The sequence below is a fragment of the Prionailurus viverrinus genome, chromosome D3 (assembly GCF_022837055.1).
Source record: "Prionailurus viverrinus isolate Anna chromosome D3, UM_Priviv_1.0, whole genome shotgun sequence".
NCBI lineage: Eukaryota > Metazoa > Chordata > Mammalia > Carnivora > Felidae > Prionailurus > Prionailurus viverrinus.
The window spans coordinates 19034869-19052564 of record NC_062572.1 but is presented as its reverse complement, the minus strand read 5'-3'; the positions used below and the strand labels follow the sequence as shown (position 1 = coordinate 19052564).

At 44.9% G+C, this 17696-nt stretch overlaps 1 protein-coding gene across 1 annotated transcript in view; it reads right to left on the bottom strand.

Moving 5' to 3' along the window:
* ANKRD13A (ankyrin repeat domain 13A) overlaps window positions 1-16575 on the bottom strand; it is a 33054-nt gene extending 16479 nt beyond the window's left edge. The window contains exons 1-5 of the mRNA XM_047827438.1: window positions 16237-16575; window positions 6043-6175; window positions 5093-5217; window positions 1644-1689; window positions 347-490 (exon numbers count right to left, since the gene is read on the bottom strand). Of these exons, the coding sequence (XP_047683394.1) occupies window positions 347-490; window positions 1644-1689; window positions 5093-5217; window positions 6043-6175; window positions 16237-16332 (544 nt within the window). The 5' untranslated portion in view covers window positions 16333-16575. The remainder of the gene's footprint in view (window positions 1-346; window positions 491-1643; window positions 1690-5092; window positions 5218-6042; window positions 6176-16236) is intronic.
* Window positions 16576-17696: the final 1121 nt, after the last annotated feature.

The window sequence follows — 17696 nt, the reverse complement described above, 5'->3', positions numbered from 1 at the left end:
CCCAGACAGTATCACATAAGGTATAGGAATGCAAACACATTTTGATGGTTAAAAATCACTCTTGTCGGGGTGCCTGGGTAGCTCAGTCAGTTAAGCGTCTGACTTCAGCTCAGGTCATGATCCCACAGTTTGTGGGTTCGAGCCCCGTGTCTGGCTCTGTGCTGACAGCTAAGAGCCTGGAGCCTGCTTCGGATTCTGTGTCTCCCTCTCTCCCTTTCTCTGCCCCTCCCCTGCTCAAGCTCTGTTTCTCTCTCTCTCTCAAAAAGTAAATAAACAAAAAAAAATTAAAAATCATTCTGTCACTTAGTGTGAACAGTGATTATGAAAACTGAATAGAATCACTCACCTTCTCCCTTAAATATAAAACTGCGCCTCCCTCTTATCCAGCTCATGTTCTCAAATCCCAGCAACGTGATATCCACACGCAGTTTGGCACCACTTTTCCAAATGCGACAGACATCATTCGGGCATATTCTGGAAACCAAGGGCACTGGAGAAGAGAAGTATACTACTGAGGAAAAACTCGAGGGCCAAGCAGAGCACACAGGCCCAAGGAATCAGGATTCCAGCTTTAATAATAAAAAGACAGGAGCGGCACGCATGACGGTGACCCTCAGAACTGGGTGTGGCTCCCCCACTTACAATAGGGAAGCCACTTTTCAAAACTAAAAATGGACCTTTTGTTCTGTAGCTCTTTATGGAGGTGCAGATGTGTCTTTGTCCACACACGTGAATTTCCCAAGGACATCCCTGATCCCAACACGGACCTGTCTTTTTGACCATCATCAGGGCTACCGAATGTGTCCATCTGGCCTTCTTGCTCACATATGCTGCTCCTACCACGTCGCTGTGCCCTAACACACTGGCATATCCGCCCCTCAAAATATCAAACCTAAAATATCTGAAAAATGCAGATATTTGCATGAGAGAAGAACTTGTAAGTTTTCCAGAAGAACCTGAAGTTCTCTTCTTTCCCATACTTTTTTACTTCATTTAAATGTTTCATTACGAATGTGACTTCTTGCCTGGAAGGGAAGTCAGAGTGAAATGGCTGGCAGCCTGGGAGTTAGGAGCTGTTATTAACTGATCTACAAAGAATAAAAGTGGAACATCTATGAAAATTACTGTCAGTCACTTTGCCTTACATAAGATTTTGGAGCAATACATCCACTTTGTGAAAAATCAAGCTATTCCAACATCCATCTCCTCCTCTTCTTTCTAATAACAAGTTTAAAAGAAGCAAGTTGAACCACATAAGGAAATGAGTAATAAATTAGGGTAAATCTTCTAACTAAAATTGTAGCCATTTAAAGTGACATCTTGAAAAACTAATAATATGGGCAAGTGTCTCCTATTAAGTGACAAAAAGTGGAGAAAAAACTGTCTCTATATTATATTTACAGATACTTGGGAGAAAAATCTCTGTGCGTAGGGGCAAAAACGAGAAGGAAAACATCCAAAGCATTAACAGCTTAAGTTGTGCTTAAGTGAGACTATAGGTGACGGTTTTTCTTTATTTTTTTACCATGCATTTCTTAGACTTAAAAATATATACACATTAAAATCTTAGAAAGGAAAAATAAACTTCTATTCAGGGTCAATACATCTGGAAACAAATAAATTTTAAGCCCAGAGCCACTCACCCCAGCTGGTGAATTCCCATTTCATCTGCACATAGAAATCCGGAGCCTGAAGGACAAAGGTTTAAAGTAAATGACCCTTGGCGCTATAAACTAAACGCAAACATGGTAAGGGTTAATGAGGTTTTAGAGGGGGAGGAGGAGAGAACCGAGAAAATAAGAAGAAACATAAAATGCAAACCCGTCAAAAATAAGTGCTTATTTTATACGCAGGCTGATATTTTACCTCGATATAAAATATGTCTAGACAGTCAATAAAGTTAACTGAAGGCAACAAGGTTAGAGGGGGATAAAATCAAATCTGATTTAGGAGAGTGGTTCCTAACAGTAGCAGAAAGATGAGCCTGGAAGATGGGCTTACGCACTGCCAGGCAGTGTGGGTAACAGACTGTCCTGGGCAGCGAGAAAGGAATGTCAAGTCCGTCTATTCTACAGGGAACTTGACTGTAAAAGTTTGTGTGCTGGCAAGTGCTTCATATTCACTGGACCTCGAAACCAGAAGAGGCTGCCAGACATCACTTCCCCAGGAAATTGATTTTCCCTCCAGTTAAGAGACTTCTGCCCTCATTTTCCTCTTAAACTTTTAGTACTCGGCTTTATAAAATTTTACACCACCAGAGCAGCGCTGTTTAGGATGACTTTCTGACCTACCATGAATTCTGTAATTTTCTTTTAATGTTTATTTATTTTTGACATAGAAAGAGTGTGCACACATAGGGGGTTAGGGGGTTGGGGGTGGGGAGGAGGAGAGAGAAAGGAAGACAGAGAATCCAAAGCAGGTTCGGTCAGCACAGAGCCCGATGTGGGGCTCGAACCCACCAATGAGATCATGACCTGAGCCAAAGTCGGATGCTCAACCAACTGAGCCACCCAGGCGCCCCTGACCTGCCAGGAATTTTTACAGAAGGTTCTTGGAGAGCTCTTAAGAAGTCCAGCAGTTACCATCCAAGAAGAGAATGCTAGAAATCCCAGATGTTGTTCTGTTCCTTCCCACCCCCGTGGTTTGTCACAGTTTTTACAGGACAGGACAGGAAGGGCAAGGATCTAGCCTAGAGTAAAACCAGAATTCCAGTGATGGGCAAAGGCCCTCTGAGGGGCAGCACACAAGAAAAGGTGGGCTTGTTTTAAGGAGACTGTTGAAAGACAAAATGTCAACCACAGCATCTGGTGCCACTGAGCAGACAGGTCATTCACAGGCTGTCTACACCTTCAAGCAGAGAACACAGTACAATGCAGTTTACTGCTATGGATCAATACAGGTAAGAAAAGAAAGTCCTTTACACTGAATTTTTTAAAAGAGGGTGAGTCCACATTAAGTCATTTGCTGTTTTGCTGAGCGGGCAGATGTGGCTTTAGTTCCTCCTCTGGTACATTAGATAAGAAAACAATAAACCCACTTGGTCTTTGCACACCAGACACAACTATTTAAAAACAATGCATACAACCATTTCGTATTTCATGGAAGGATTCATGCAGCCCATGAAAAAGGAGTATCTCTAGGAATGCTTTTGCTTGAGTGTCATACAAATATGTCTTTAAAAAAGAGTGCTCACAGCAAAGGAAACAATCAGTAAAACTAAAAGGCAACCAACAGAATGGGAGAAGATATTTGCAAACAACATATCAGACAAAGGGTTAGTATCCAAAATCTATAGAGAACTTATCAAACTCAACACCCAAAAAACAAATAATCCAGTGAAGAAATGGGCAAAAGACATGAATAGACACTTCTCCAAAGAAGACATCCAGATGGCCCAACTGACACATGAAAAAATGCTCAATGTCACTCATCATCAGGGAAATACAAATCAAAACCATGAGATACCACCTCACACCTGTCAGAATGGCTAACGTTAACAACTCAGGCAACAACAGATGTTGGTGGGGATGCAGAGAAAGAGGATCTCTTTTGCACTGCAAACTGGTGGGAATGCAAGCTGGTGCAGCCACTGTGGAAAACAGTGTGGAGGTTCCTCAAAAAACTAAAAATAGAACTACCCTACAACCCAGCAATTGCACTACTATGTATTTATCCAAGGGATACAGGTATGCTGTTTCAAAGGGGCACGTGCACCCCCATGTTTCTAGCAGCACTATCAACAATAGCCAGAGTATGCAAAGAGCCCAAATGTCCATCGATGGATGAATGGATAAAGAAGATGTGGTATATATATACAATGGAGTATTACTCGGCAATCAAAAAGAATGAAATCTTGCCATTTGCAACTACATGGATGGAACTGGAGGGTATTATGCTAAGTGAAATTAGTCAGTCAGAGAAAGAAAAATCATGACTTCACTCATAGGAGGACTTTAAGAGACAAAACAGGGGAACATAAGGAAAAGGAAACAAAAATAATATAAAAACAGGGAGGGGGACACAACAGAAGAGACTCATAAATATGGAGAACAAAATGAGGGTTCCTGGAGGGGTTGTGGGAAGGGGGATGGGCTAAACGGGTAAGGGGCATTAAGGAATTTACTCCGGAAATCATTGTTGCAGTATATGCTAACTAATTTGGATGTAAATTGAAAAAAATTAAAATTAAAATTAAAAAAAAAAAAAGAGTGCTCAGATAACGGGCAGTGATTGGCTTACTCATTGCAAAACTGTTCCTTTCCTCAACAGAGCTGTTAATTTTTCTCAAGAAAAATTTTTCTCAAGAAATATTGACTAAAGCTGTGCAGCGGACTTATCTGGCAAATATCTTTGGAGATATTTTGGGAAGCTCACTCATGTGCTTAAATGGAGAATAAATGACAGGAAGATTGAGGCACAGGTCCTTTCTTGTCTCCTGTTGCCCTGAGAATATTGCACAACTGACTCCTAAGAACGTTGCTGCAGGTAACAAAGACTGTCTGAAAAATGGCAGCCATCATGCAAAATGGTCGATGAGCCTGGAGGCAAACTGCTATAAAAATGACCCTCGAGTATCACAGAGCCCATAAACCTTAATTCACAGATAACTGTCATTACTGGCCAAAAGCCACTGGGCTGTCAACAAACGAAGCCAACAGATTTGAAGTCAAAAAATGCTAATGGCTGGAGTCAACAGGTGTGGCAAGGAGAAGGTGCACACAGACATCGGAGCTCACGGGCCCTGGAAACCCCGGTACAGTAACCAATGCTCATCACAATTTCCTCAAGATGACCTGTGCTCAGAAGGCCACTGTTAAGAAGACGAGCACCCAGACAAATTAGTTGATGTATATTTGTCTTAAGCTATCATGTTTAAATAGCACTTAAAAGGGTAGGTCTAGTGACCCAGAAACGTAATTTGTGAAAGACCTCATACATTTAGTAGAAAAGCAACAATACTATTTGGTATTAAACAGAGCATGTTTATGACTGAAAAACTCTCATGAAGGTACACGTGGGTGTCCAATTGTGTCTCCGGCTACGCTGTCAGCAATTGACCCACATCATGGCATCGTCAGATTTTTATGGATACCTCGAGAATCTTCTGGAGCAGCTCAGGCACCCCTTCCAGGGCCATGGACGTGTTGTGGTAGTCCCGGTGCTGCAGAACGGCGCACACCATCTCGGGGTCACCAGTGCTCACAGCCTCGTGTAAAACTGGAAACCAAAATGGTGAAACGTCATCACCCAGTAGTCTCATGCCCTCTGACAAATTCCTCAGCCAGTCTGAAAAGAATCTACAGATCAAAGACTAACATTTTCTTCAGAGACACAGAGGCTACAGTCCCACCTCACTTTTATGACCATGGCTGCTTATAGCTAGCTCTTAACAGTGAAAAGAAAATACAGCACTTGTAGCCTCTTGATCAAACCAACTTCGATCCTCCCCCCCACCCCCTTTCTTCCCACTGTTTCTGAAATCCTGAGTGTTTTCAGAGAGCTGAGCTGGCTTTATCTGTGTGATCGCACAACTGTGGTCACGTGGGGATCGGGCGGGTAGCGCTTATGCATCTCCTTGTTCAGCCAACATAAAATCACTCTGACCGACAGTATGATAGATAGCTTGCAGTCAAGTGAAATGCCAGAGTTGCACTGGAAAAGGCTACTTTTAGCCATAATTTCTTTTTGATTTTGCCTATGCTGACAGATTCACTGGAGCTAACATCACATTCCTCAGAGGGAGTCCGGCCTCCATACTCGTGTATGGTACAAGGGTTTGTACTCAGAGCTGCTTTCTGGATAGGAGTCACCCTCTACTGAGGGCTTCTGGCCCAGGACACAATTCTGACCATCGTGCTGCAGGCCAGCCAGCAAGCCTCCAAGGCCCTCATCAACTCACCCCGGTCCCTGGTCCCAAGAGAGAAAGAGTCTTAAGGTAAAGATAACCTGAGGACAATTATAATTGGGACTGGCCTTTATTCAGTTTGGTTTCAGAGGAAGCAAAACAAAAGGTTTTCAATTTGATTTTAAAAGTATACTTGCCTGTCCATCCCTCACGATTTTCTTTTGTAACATCTGCTTTATGTCGGAGCAAGACTCTAGCAGATTCCAAATGTCCCAGAGAAACAGCAAGGTGCAGTAAGGTTCGACCTCGTGGATCCAGAGCCTCCACATTCTGTGAAGTAAACACTAGTGTTTACAGGATCGTATACTGTATATTATATCAAAACATGGAAATGTGTTTAAGAGATAAAATTTAGTATAAAAATCGGGGCGCCTGGGTGGCTCGGTCAGTTAAGTGTCCGACTCTTGATTTCAGCTCAGGTCATGATCTCACGGTTCGTGAGTTCAAGTCCCGGGTCAGACTCTGAGCTGGCAGTGCAGAGCCTGCTTGAGATTCTCTCTCTCCCTCTCTCTGCCCCTCCTGCTCACGCTCTCTCTCAAAATAAATAAATAAGCTTAAAAAAATTTTAATTTAGTATAAAAATAGAAAATAGTATTTACACATTAACTACAGAAATATGTAGGAAAATTAATGCTTGCACATGGGCGTGGTTGAAATATTAATTTGGCTATAAATAAAGATGATAACTACTGAGTTCCTTTTTCTATAAAGTTAAATGCCTAATAAATAAACGTTGGCTATAAGCCTCAGATAATGAAACACATCTTTTGCTCTCAACGGCACTCAAAGTAAGACTAAGTAAAGGCTAGGAGCTTTCATGAAATGCAGCCACCCTGCGACACAGAACATGGGGGATTTCTCAAGCATATGTCAGCACTCAGGTCTAGAACAGGAAGTGTAGGACTTCAAGCAAAACTGAAAGTTCAGAAGATAATTTGGGTCAGAATAAAATTACATTCTCTAGCTGGGTTCCCACCAAAACGCCACTCTTGTTGCTCTGAATGGATTTCCAAGCGCCCTAACGTAGCAGCATCCACGGGTCCTGTGACACACATGACCTGCCAGGCGTGCATGTGGACATATTTATAGGTAAATGTGAAAACAAGCACATGCCGTTTTGGTCCATTTCCCCTTGAAGGTTTTCTTCCCCATGCCAGACACAGCGGTTTGGCTTTCGCTCTTTATGCCTATTCTGGCCCGCCCTCTGCCACCTGCGTTGGGTGGCCAGAGCCAAGTGGCAGTTTCTCTGGCGGGAGCTCAGTCTGAACGCTGAATGCTGCCTTCCAAAGATGACACTGAACATTCTTTCAAGGACACAGTAAACTGCCATGGGACTTTTGGGATATAAAAGTGCCATCTACTTCTTAGAAGATGTGCTTTCTCTTGATTTGAGATGCCGGTTGCTACGCAGCCTCCACAGATACCCAGAACATGCCACATACTGGCCATAGGGGAGGAAGGCAAACAGAACGAGGGAACTGCTGTCCACCAGCTACTGAACTTCCCTGCTTTGCTAATTGCATCATGGCTACTCTGCAGTGAAGACAGGAACTGTTATCGAGGAATAACAGCAGTGGCGGAAGGCATTCTGCTGAGTGAACACACGTCCTCCTGGACCAATCCCAGGCCTCAGTGTTCTCTCAGGCACTGGAATACCAACACATCTCCTGGCATGGGGCCCAGGGCACCTCCCAGGATTCCCTGGCTTTTCCCAAGGGTATGGCTTGTCTATCTCACCAAAGACTGAGAATTCCAAAGGGCCAGATCCAAGTGTTATATTTCTTAGCTTCCTCCACCACCCTAGTCTCTACTCTGCAGTAAATCATTGTTTTTAAAAAAGTAATACAGCTAAGACTTTTAACTGAGTTGAAGTTTAGCAGGAAAGAAATAATTAGCAAATTCATTATTTCCTTACACGTCTGTTATATAGACTGTTTTCTCACCGAACAAGTTCAGTCTACAGGAAAGGTGTTGGGTTTAGGACACGGCCTGACAGACAGGAAATGCTTAACAATATTTATCACAGAAATGGGGAAATTCTACCTAATGCAGGTCACACCCCAGAACAAAACTAACATCTCAGACTAAGGATTGACACCCAAGCTCCTGGGCAACCACTAGATATGATGTGTAAAATCAAAGCCAAATACACTAAGTTGTTGGCTCTTTCCTATTTCGAACCACAGGTAAAACCACATGTATGAGATGGACAGCAGCACATTGTGTATTTTGCTAATTGTAGCTCTGAAGGGCCTCATGTGTCTCTTTCTCCTTTGAAAGGAGAGAAGGAAAGAAGAATACTATATGATGGTGACTGTTATTAAAAACAGTGGATGACTGTGCCAGGGGCACCTGGGTGGGCTCAGTCGATGAAGCATCCAACTCTTGATTTCAGCTCAGGTCATGAACCCACGGTTCGTGGGTTCGAGCCTCGTGCCTGGCTCTGCAATGACACTGTGGAGCCTGCTTGAGATTCCCTCTCTCTCAATCTCTCAACCTCTCTCTCTCTCTCTCTCTCTCTCTCTCTGCCCCTCCCTGACTCATGCTCTCTTTCTCCTTCAAAATAAATAAACTTTGAACTTTTTTTTTTTTTAAACAGTGGATGATTAAAGTAGAAATTAGCAAAACAGGATAGCAAATAAACACAGAAAAATCAACAAAACTAAAAATTGGTTCTTGGTAAATATCAACAAAATTGACAAACTTTCAGCTAGTTTGACCAAGAAATGAAAGAGAAAAGACTCCAGTTACTGAAAGGAGGAATGAAAGAGGGGATATCACTACCAACTCTACAGAAACACAAAATATTTCAAAGGAATACTATGAACAACTGTATGCCAACTGAGTAACAGAACTTAAATGAAAGGCACATATTCCTAGACAGATACAAACTAGCAGAACTGACTGAAGAAAAAACAGAAAATCTTAACAATTTCTAACAAGTGACTGAATCAGTAATTTTTAAACTTCCCAGGAAAAAAAGTCTCAGGCCCAGATCACTTCACTGGTGGATTCTACCAAACATTCAAAGAATTAATATCAATTCTTCACAAACTCTTCCAAAAAAATGGAAGATAAAGGAAAACTTCCCACCTCACTGTACGAGCCCGGTATTATCCTGATGACAAACGCACCACCAAAAAAGAAAACCACAGCCCACTACCTCTGACATAGATGCAAAATCCTCAACAATATATTAGCAAAACAAATTTAGCAACACATAAAAAGAGCTGTTCAACACCAGGACCAAGTGAGATTTATCCTGAATGCAAAGGTGGATTAACATCTGATGATTAGTGTAATATATCATATCAATAGAATAAGATAAAATAAAAAACGCATTATCATCTCAGTAGATGCATGTGAATGTGCTCTGAAATACTAACCTTCAAAGATGATGGTATTAGAAGTGGGGCCTCTGGGAGGTGCTTAGGTCATGAGAGTGGGGCCCTCATGAGTGGAATTAGTGTCTTAGCAAAAGAGACCCCAGAGAGCTTGCCAGCCCCCCTCCCACCATGTGAGGACACAGTGAGAAAGCTACTGCTAGGAACCAGGAAGAGAGCCCTCTCCAGCCACCACACCTAATCTGCTGCACCATTTTCTTGGACTTAGAGCCTCCTGAACTGTAAGAAATTAATTTCCATTGTTTATAAACTATGCCGTCTATGGTATTTTGTTACAGCAGCCCAAACAAGACTAAGCTCTAAACTGATCATAAGCCCAGAGCACCTGGCTGGCTCAGGCAGTTAAGCATCCGACTCTTCAGCTCAGGTCATGATCTCACGGTTCGTGAGCACACAGCCTGCTTGGGATTCTCTTTCTCTCCCTCTCTCTCTGCCTCTCCCCGGCTGGTGCTTGCTTGCTCGCTCTCTCTCTCTCTCTCTCAAAACAAATAAATAAACTTAAAAAAAAATAAATTGAGGGGCGCCTGAGTGGCTCAGTTTAAGTGTCAAACTTCAGCTCAGGTCTTGATCTGGCAGTTCATGAGTTCAAGCCCTACATGGGGCTTTGTGCTGACAGTTCAGAGCCTGGACCCTGCTTCACATTCTGTGTCTCCCTCACTCTCTGCGTCTCCCCAGCTCATGCTCTGTCTCTCTCTCTTTCTCAAAAATAAATAAAGATTTAAAAAGTTAAATTAAAAAAAATAAGTTGATCATAAACCCAAATGTAAGAGCTAAAACAACAGAACTCTTAGAAGAAAAATAGGAGTACGTCTTTGTGACCTTGGGTTAGGTAAAATCTAATCAGATACAAAACCAAAAGCATAAGAGACCAAAGAAAATACAGACAAACTGCACTTCACCAGAATTGAACACTTTTGTACCTCACATGATATCATAAAAAAGGAAAGAACAAAAAACAAAAAAACATTCCACAGAATGGGAAAAAAATAGTTTCAAGTCATTTATCTGATAAGGGGCTAGTATCCAGAATATATGAAGAACCTTAACTTCTCAAGAATACAAAAGACAAATAACCCAATGTTTAAATGAAAATAGAATTGGAATAGACATTTCTTCAAAGAAGATATGCCAGTGCAAAGAAGTACGTGAAAAGAGATTCAATTTCACTAACCACTAGGGGAATGTCCATCAAAACTGCAGTTAGGTAGCACTGCACACCCACTAGGATGACTGCAGTCATAAAGACTAGCAAGTGTTGACATGAACGTGGAGCAACTGGAACCCTCATCCACTGCTGGTGGGAATGTAAAATGGGTGCAGCCAATTTGGAAAAACAATTGGCAGTTCCTCAAAATGTCAAATATAGGGGCGGCTGGGTGGCTCAGTTGGTTAATCACCCCATTTCAGCTCAGGTCATGATCTCGCAGCTCGTGAATTTGAGCCCCGCGTTGGGCTCTGCGCTGACAGCTCCAGACCCTGGAGCCTGCGTCAGACTCTGTGTCCCCTCCATCTCTCTCTGCCCCTCTCCTGATCTCTCTTTCTCTCTCAAAAATAAACAAACGTTAAAAAAAAATTTTACTAAAAAAAAAAAAAATAACTCAAGTGTGGATTAAAAGAAAAAAAAAGTCAAACATACAGTGACCATATGACCCCACAATTCCTCTCGTATTTACCCAAGAAAAAGAAAAACACACTCATATGAAAACTTATACACAAATGTGCACATCAGCATTATTCATATAGCAAATAGTGGCAAGGGGGAACAAAAATATCCATCAGCTGGTAAATGGATAAACAAAATGTGGTACACCCAGACAATGGAATATTATTCGGCCATAGAAAAGAATGAAGTACTGATAAATACCACACGTGGATGAACCTCCAAAACGTGCTACATGAAAGAAGCCAGACACAAAAGGCCACACACTGTATGATTCCATTTGTAGGAAGCATCCAGAATAGGCAATCTATAGAGGCAGCAAGTAGATTCGAGGTCGCCTGGGGCTGAAGAAGTTGAGGGGAAATCGGGAGTGATTCAGGGGGATGGGGTTTCTTTTTGGGGTAATGAAGATGTTCTGGAATTTGATAGTGCTGATGGTGACACAACTCAGTTAATATGCTAAAAACCACTGAATGATACACTTTAATGGGTGAATTATATCTCAACAAAGATGTTTAAACAAAAACCTACGTAAAAAAAAAAAAATCCTACGTATGTATGTGCTTTATGTAATACGTACAACTAACCTATTATCTATATACTGTTTAACGAATTGCTTAATTTCGGTTGGACTTCAGTTTGCTCCCTTGTAAACTGGGAACAATAAAAAACACCTACCTTACAGAGTTCTTACAAGAGTTAGGGCACAATACTTAACCCCGTAGAAACACTAAGAATTAGCTCTTATTATCATACACCCACATATGGAGTTTCATATAAGCTGAAACTTTCTCCCTAACAGGGATCTGTTCAAATTTCATTACAGTTAATATAAGGGTCTCCAACCAACGACATTAGCTCGGTGGGCGAGAGCTTTTGGAATTAAACTGGAATTCACATTGGAAGCTGATCACTTTGGTTTTTCCTTTAGCTTTCTTCAATCATGAACTGTACCAAATTAAAAATGCTCACCTCTTTAAATTATAACAGTTCCCCCAAAGAGGAACAGGAATGAGAGTTCTGCACATCTCCTTCCTATGTGCTAATTTAAGCCCACTAACTTTACTTGCTCCAAGCCTTGTTTACATCCTGCCGCCCTCCGGAGGCAGGAAGAGGCCAAGCTTTGAGTGTAGGCTGCAGAGCCAGATGACAGGCCCGCTTCCAGGACCTGACCGGCCTCAGGTGAATTTCTCAAACCTTCTGGGTCTCCCCACCGCACCTAGCACCTAGCACCTCGCATGAAGCAAGTGCTTCATAAACTTTCACTGTGACCTCTTGCAGGGCCTCCGGGAAGAGGCTGCTAACTGGCCTTCCATTCTCTCAAGAGTCAACCACCCTCATTCCTGTGCATCTCAGACTGCCCTGGTCCTCTGCGGCTGTGGCCCACACTGACTCCCCCACCCCAAATCAGGCAGGAAATGGTATCCATGGATGTAGTTCCCTCCGGTGAGCCTGAGCCCCCAGGGCCACGGGAGAGCACCCGAGAGCAGGCTAGCTCTTCATCTTGGATGCCTGGCTCCTGGCAGGATGCCAGCCAACAGGCGCCAACCTGAATGTGCACCCAGTGCCCGACTTGGCCTGCCGTAGACTGGGGCGAGAACCCCGGGGTGGCTCCCTGTTCAGCTCTGAGTACTGCTGCTGCCTAGAACATCCTCTTCCTCTTGCCCTGATGGTGGTGGGCTTTCACCTGCTGGCTTCCCAACTGGGGGCTGGTCCTCGAGTTAGGCCTCATCTGCCACCCTCCACCCTACTGGGTCCTGGGTACCCCCCCCCCCCGCCCCACCACACATATAAGGTACATTGCTGACCTTTACATATGTCCCTGTTAAGTGTTCGCTCATTCTCCCAGCATCTGTAAGAAGGCTGGAGATGTTTCACAGACCTCTCTACCTAAATGACAAACATCATAACCATGACACAAATCATCTCCACTGCACAACTTCAAGGCCCCACTGAATATTAAAGACCAGAGAGCTGATGCGTTAAGAGGCACTTAATAAAGTGCTTCTGCTGAGCCAACATGGAAAGCCTAAAACTACTGCAGAGTTGGCAAACTCCACACTCCAGCTTGCAGCAAGACCTCGGGGTGGGGGCTGACTCACACACACTCACAAACGTGCCTGTCCTCTTCCTCTGGATGAACTTGATTCTTTCTGTGCTGCTGCTCTTAGAACAAAACACAATTCTTACAGCCACCCGTGTGCCTGCTTCAAGTCTCACTCGTGGGATGGAAGGAATGAAGGACCGGCCAGCAGAGGCTTTCTGGCAAACGAAACGCCAAGTGAAACAGCTGCTTGTACTGCTGGGCGACAGGAACTTTTTGTTTTTAATTATGCACCCAGTATAGGTTCCTTGCAGAAAAACTGGAGCATACAGAAAAGAAACAGAATCACAGCAGCAATGATGACACAGGAGGTTACTCCCATTTACTACGTGGCCGCACTCTCCGATCTGTTCTCTGCCTTATTGTCCACAACCGTGAAATGGAGGTACTTTTATGGAAAGAAGTAGAATGGAAGGGTTAAGAATACAGCACTAGGGCAGAGTCCAGCTTTCTGAGTCCACACCCTGGTGCAGCCACTGGCTAAGCATGCAACTGAGCCTCTCCACCTCATCTGGTCTCCTTCTCTGTAAAATGGGGATCGTGATAGCGTTCACTCCAGGCGATTCGGTGTGAGAAGCAAATCTAAAAGTGCATGTAAAGCACTTTGCCACAGTGCCTGGCAAAAGAGTAGGCTTGGAGTGCTACTCTCCCTGTTTTTACAGATGAAACAATCCAGCAAGGGTGAATAACTAGCCCAGGCTCACAACGTAATCAGCATTTAACAGAACTGCCTTTAAGTCACAGAAGTAGGAAGCTGTTGCATCATCAAGAGATCTTGACAAATAAGAAAGCAACGAAGTATCTCCTGTCACATATTTTAATGATGGCCACGTTCAACTTCTTAACCCTGAACCGGTTACATAATTTGCAGGGCCTAGCAGAAAATGAACACGCAAGGCTCCTTTTCCAAAAAAAAAATAATGAGGAATTTCATAACAGTGACAGCAGAGCATTAAACCAAGCACAGGCCCTTGCTGACCACAGGTAGCACACACACCCTTGAAGCCAGCCAGCCCCATCTCGACCCCTTCAGTGGCCAAGTTTCAGGACTGAGATTAGATGATGTGGTCATGACAGTCAAGCTTTCAGGGGGAAGATGTTCTTTATGAATACACTTAACTACCTCTTATCCAGAGGAAACTGGTATACTGGGAAATGGTCTACAGTGATAACTGGTAACAGAGACAAAACCAAATAATTAGCAAGAATGAGTATTGTTCCTTTGACTCCCTTGACATTACAAGTTCACTCCAGGAAAATCTGCTGCAAAATTATAATTCTCTCATCACGAATATGCTTAACATTTCTCAAGGGAAGAAGCACAGAGAACTTTCAACGGACATTTTTTTTTTTTTTACACAGCTTACAGAATGAGGAGATAACTATGCCACATTTTTTTAAACGTTTATTTATTTTTGAGAGAGAGACACACACAGACAGAGCATGAGCGGGGGAAGGGCACAGAGAGAGGGAGACGCAGAATCCAAAGCAGGCTCCAAGCTCTGAGCGGCCAGCACAGAGCCCAATGCAGGGCTCGAGCTCATGAACCTGAGCCGAAGTCAAGCGCTCAACCAACTGAGCCACCCGGGCGCCCCTGCCACATTTTAGACTATAACCGAGACTGTGTTCTTATCAAACAAGTTTTTCTATAGAGAAAAACTGCACGGCACTCAAACTCTTTTCTTCATCTCCAATGAATAGAAAGCCTGCTGTTTTCAGGAATCAGTGTTGAAAAAGTATGTGGTTTAATGATGATGACGAAATTGTCTAGCAAAAGGGAGCTTAGTTCTAGGACTTTCTCTGTACTTTATCTCACTATTTCACAAGAAACTGGGGGTAGCCCCAATACTGAGGAAGTGCAGATGCAAAACACAGCAGGATTGCCTGGGTCATTTTTCAACTGTCCAAGGTGAGACACTTTCAGCTGAGAGCAAAGTGATGGAGGATTCCCTCTGGGCCACGTCCAGTAACAGAAAGGGAATTAAATCACCAGGTATACCGGGACACCTAATGGTGAGTCATTTACTCTGGGGGCATGATCTAATTAAGACCAATGACTCTTCCAATAAAAGTTTATTCTGTCTGGACAGAGGGTTTAAATGAAAAAAGAGCAATTTTTGACTTCCAGTGGGTGCTCAACAGATTTTTTAAGCAACACACTGGATAAAATGAAGTCAACAAGAGTTACACCAAAGTACAAATCCTTACCCTAACTGCTAAGTACGTGAGCTTGTAACTTGACTGCACCAATAACTCCCAGAATTGTTGAGGTGCCTTTAACATCCGGGTTCCTCAAGCAAAACACTACTGACATTTTGGGCCAGATAATTCTGTTGCGGGGAGCTGTCCTGTGCAGCGTAGGACGGTGGGCAGCGCCCTTGACCCTACCTCTAAGATCCCAGTAGCTCCCATTCCCTACTTGTAACACAAAAATGTCTCCATGCATTACCATTGGGAGTCAGGAGGTGCGTGTTCAAATCACCTCCAATTGAGAACCACTGCTTTAAAGAGAAGGCAATAAATAAAAGACGAGGAATCAAAGCACTTTAGGACCAGAAGGGATTTTAAGAACCCTGTGCACCAGAGATTCTCAAACTTTGGTGTGTATCATCAGCCTCCCTTGGCCAGCGAGGGAACGTGCCTTGCCCAAGGTCACAGGGCGAGTTAGAACCTGGACTCCAAACCCCAACCAAGCCCTTTCATACAAAAAGGGTTGGGAGGAGGGGGGTGGGGGTAAGCGGTGCGTGCTGCTCTCACCTCTTTGGGAGAGGCAGTGGAGCCTAATTTGTTACGACCGTGCACTCTGGAGCCAGTCGGCCGGAGTTAAAATCTCCACTTGGTATTTATTAGGTGGGCGACCTTACGCAAGGCGCAGAAGCTCTGAGAGCCTCAGTTTCCTTCTATGGCAAATGTAATAAAGGTACCTACCTCCTAGGACGGTTGGAAAGGCAGTATAGATGGTTTATAAAGCCCTCGGCACAGGGCCTGGCACACAGTAAGCACTCCGATACACGTCCTACTATTACTGTCCCACGGCTGCAGAGGTGAAGAAGGGGTCTGCGGGGCCCCGAAGGCAGAGGACTAGAGATGGGCTCAGGGGCTCGAAGCGACCCCTGACTCCCCCCACCCCTCACCGTGGGCGGACCCCCGCCCCGCCCCTCACCTGGCCCCGCAGCTCCTTCTCCAGCTGCCGGTAGTCGTTGTTCCAGACCAGGAGGTGCAAGGGGAAGTGGCCGCTGTTGTCGCGGGTCGAGGACATGGCGAGAAGGCCGCAGCCGGGCCCTCACCGCCCGCTTGACAAGCCTCAGCCTCGGCGGGGTCTCCGGTGCCCGCCCGGCGGCCGGCGAGAGAGAGAGAGAAAACGCAGCAAGCGAGCGGCACGGTACGCGGCGGGGCGGCCTACGGGCCCGGTGCGGGGCGCGCGGGAGGTCGGGGGTCGCGGGCCGGGTCGGGGACGGGGGTCGGCCGCGCCCACCCCGCGCCCCGCCGCGCTCCCGCCCGCGCTGACAGCTCCCGAACCGACTTCTGCGGGCCGAACTGCCCCAAACTGGGAAGTGCGCGGGGCGAACCACCGCACACCGAGGCGGGGGGAAGCGAGGCCAGCCACCCGGCCCTTGGTCGGCCCGATCCCCCCTACCCCCAGCTGCGCACCGGGAAACACAGTGCAATCCCAAAACAGAGAGGAAACTCTCTTCCTTAGCCCATGATCTCGACGTGGAAAACTCGGCCTACCCGTCACCAGCCCCTTTCCCCCTGCTCCAGCAAGCTCACATGGTTCGGCCCACAACTGGGCCTCTTCCATCGGCTCTGAGTTCAGGGGGTGACAGCGGAGGCCTGGACCAAACCATTCCAGTAACTGACTCCCTTGCAGCCTTTTTGGAACTGGGCAGTGCGTGCATGATTGGCCAGAAGCCATTTTGGAAGTGGGCAACACCAAAGAAATTTAAAGGAAGGATTCTAAACTCTGGAGAAGTGGCGTTGAAGATTTGCATAACAAGGAGACAATTCTTTGTCAGGGTTTCTCAACATCTGAAGGTTTTAAAGTGAGCAATTTTCTTTCTGTGGGGTTGTCCCGTGCTTTGTAGGATGCCTTTCTATCCACGAGATGCCACTAGCACTCCCCGCCCCAAATGTCTCCAGACACTGCCAAATGACCCCTGGAAGAGAACCATCATTCCCAGTTGAGAACCACTGTTCCCATCTGAACTCCGAACTGGGTTAAGATTCAAAGTTACCTATGGCAGTGGTTTATCCCACATATGAGGCTCATCTATTTTTGAAGCTAGCCAGTTGAATTTTGGATTATGGCAGAAAAGGCCATACTTGGGTAGATACTACCCAAACGTGACCACAGCTTGCAAATATTAAGTTCATTCTTTGGATTTTAACCTAAGGCACTACAGCTCTTTGATTCACTGAAGAGCCAAGTCAACTTGACAGCTACTCACCAGCGTAAGCTATTTGCACAGTTGTCTACAACGAGACCACAGAGCTGGGCAAAGTTATTTAATGCATCCTGAAAGCATACCCTCCACCTCCCCTGCTTGTGCACATCCAGCTTTTCAGATGCCTGCAACAGCAGCTGTTCAAGAAGCCTGGCCTAATCCATTGTCCACACGTGTT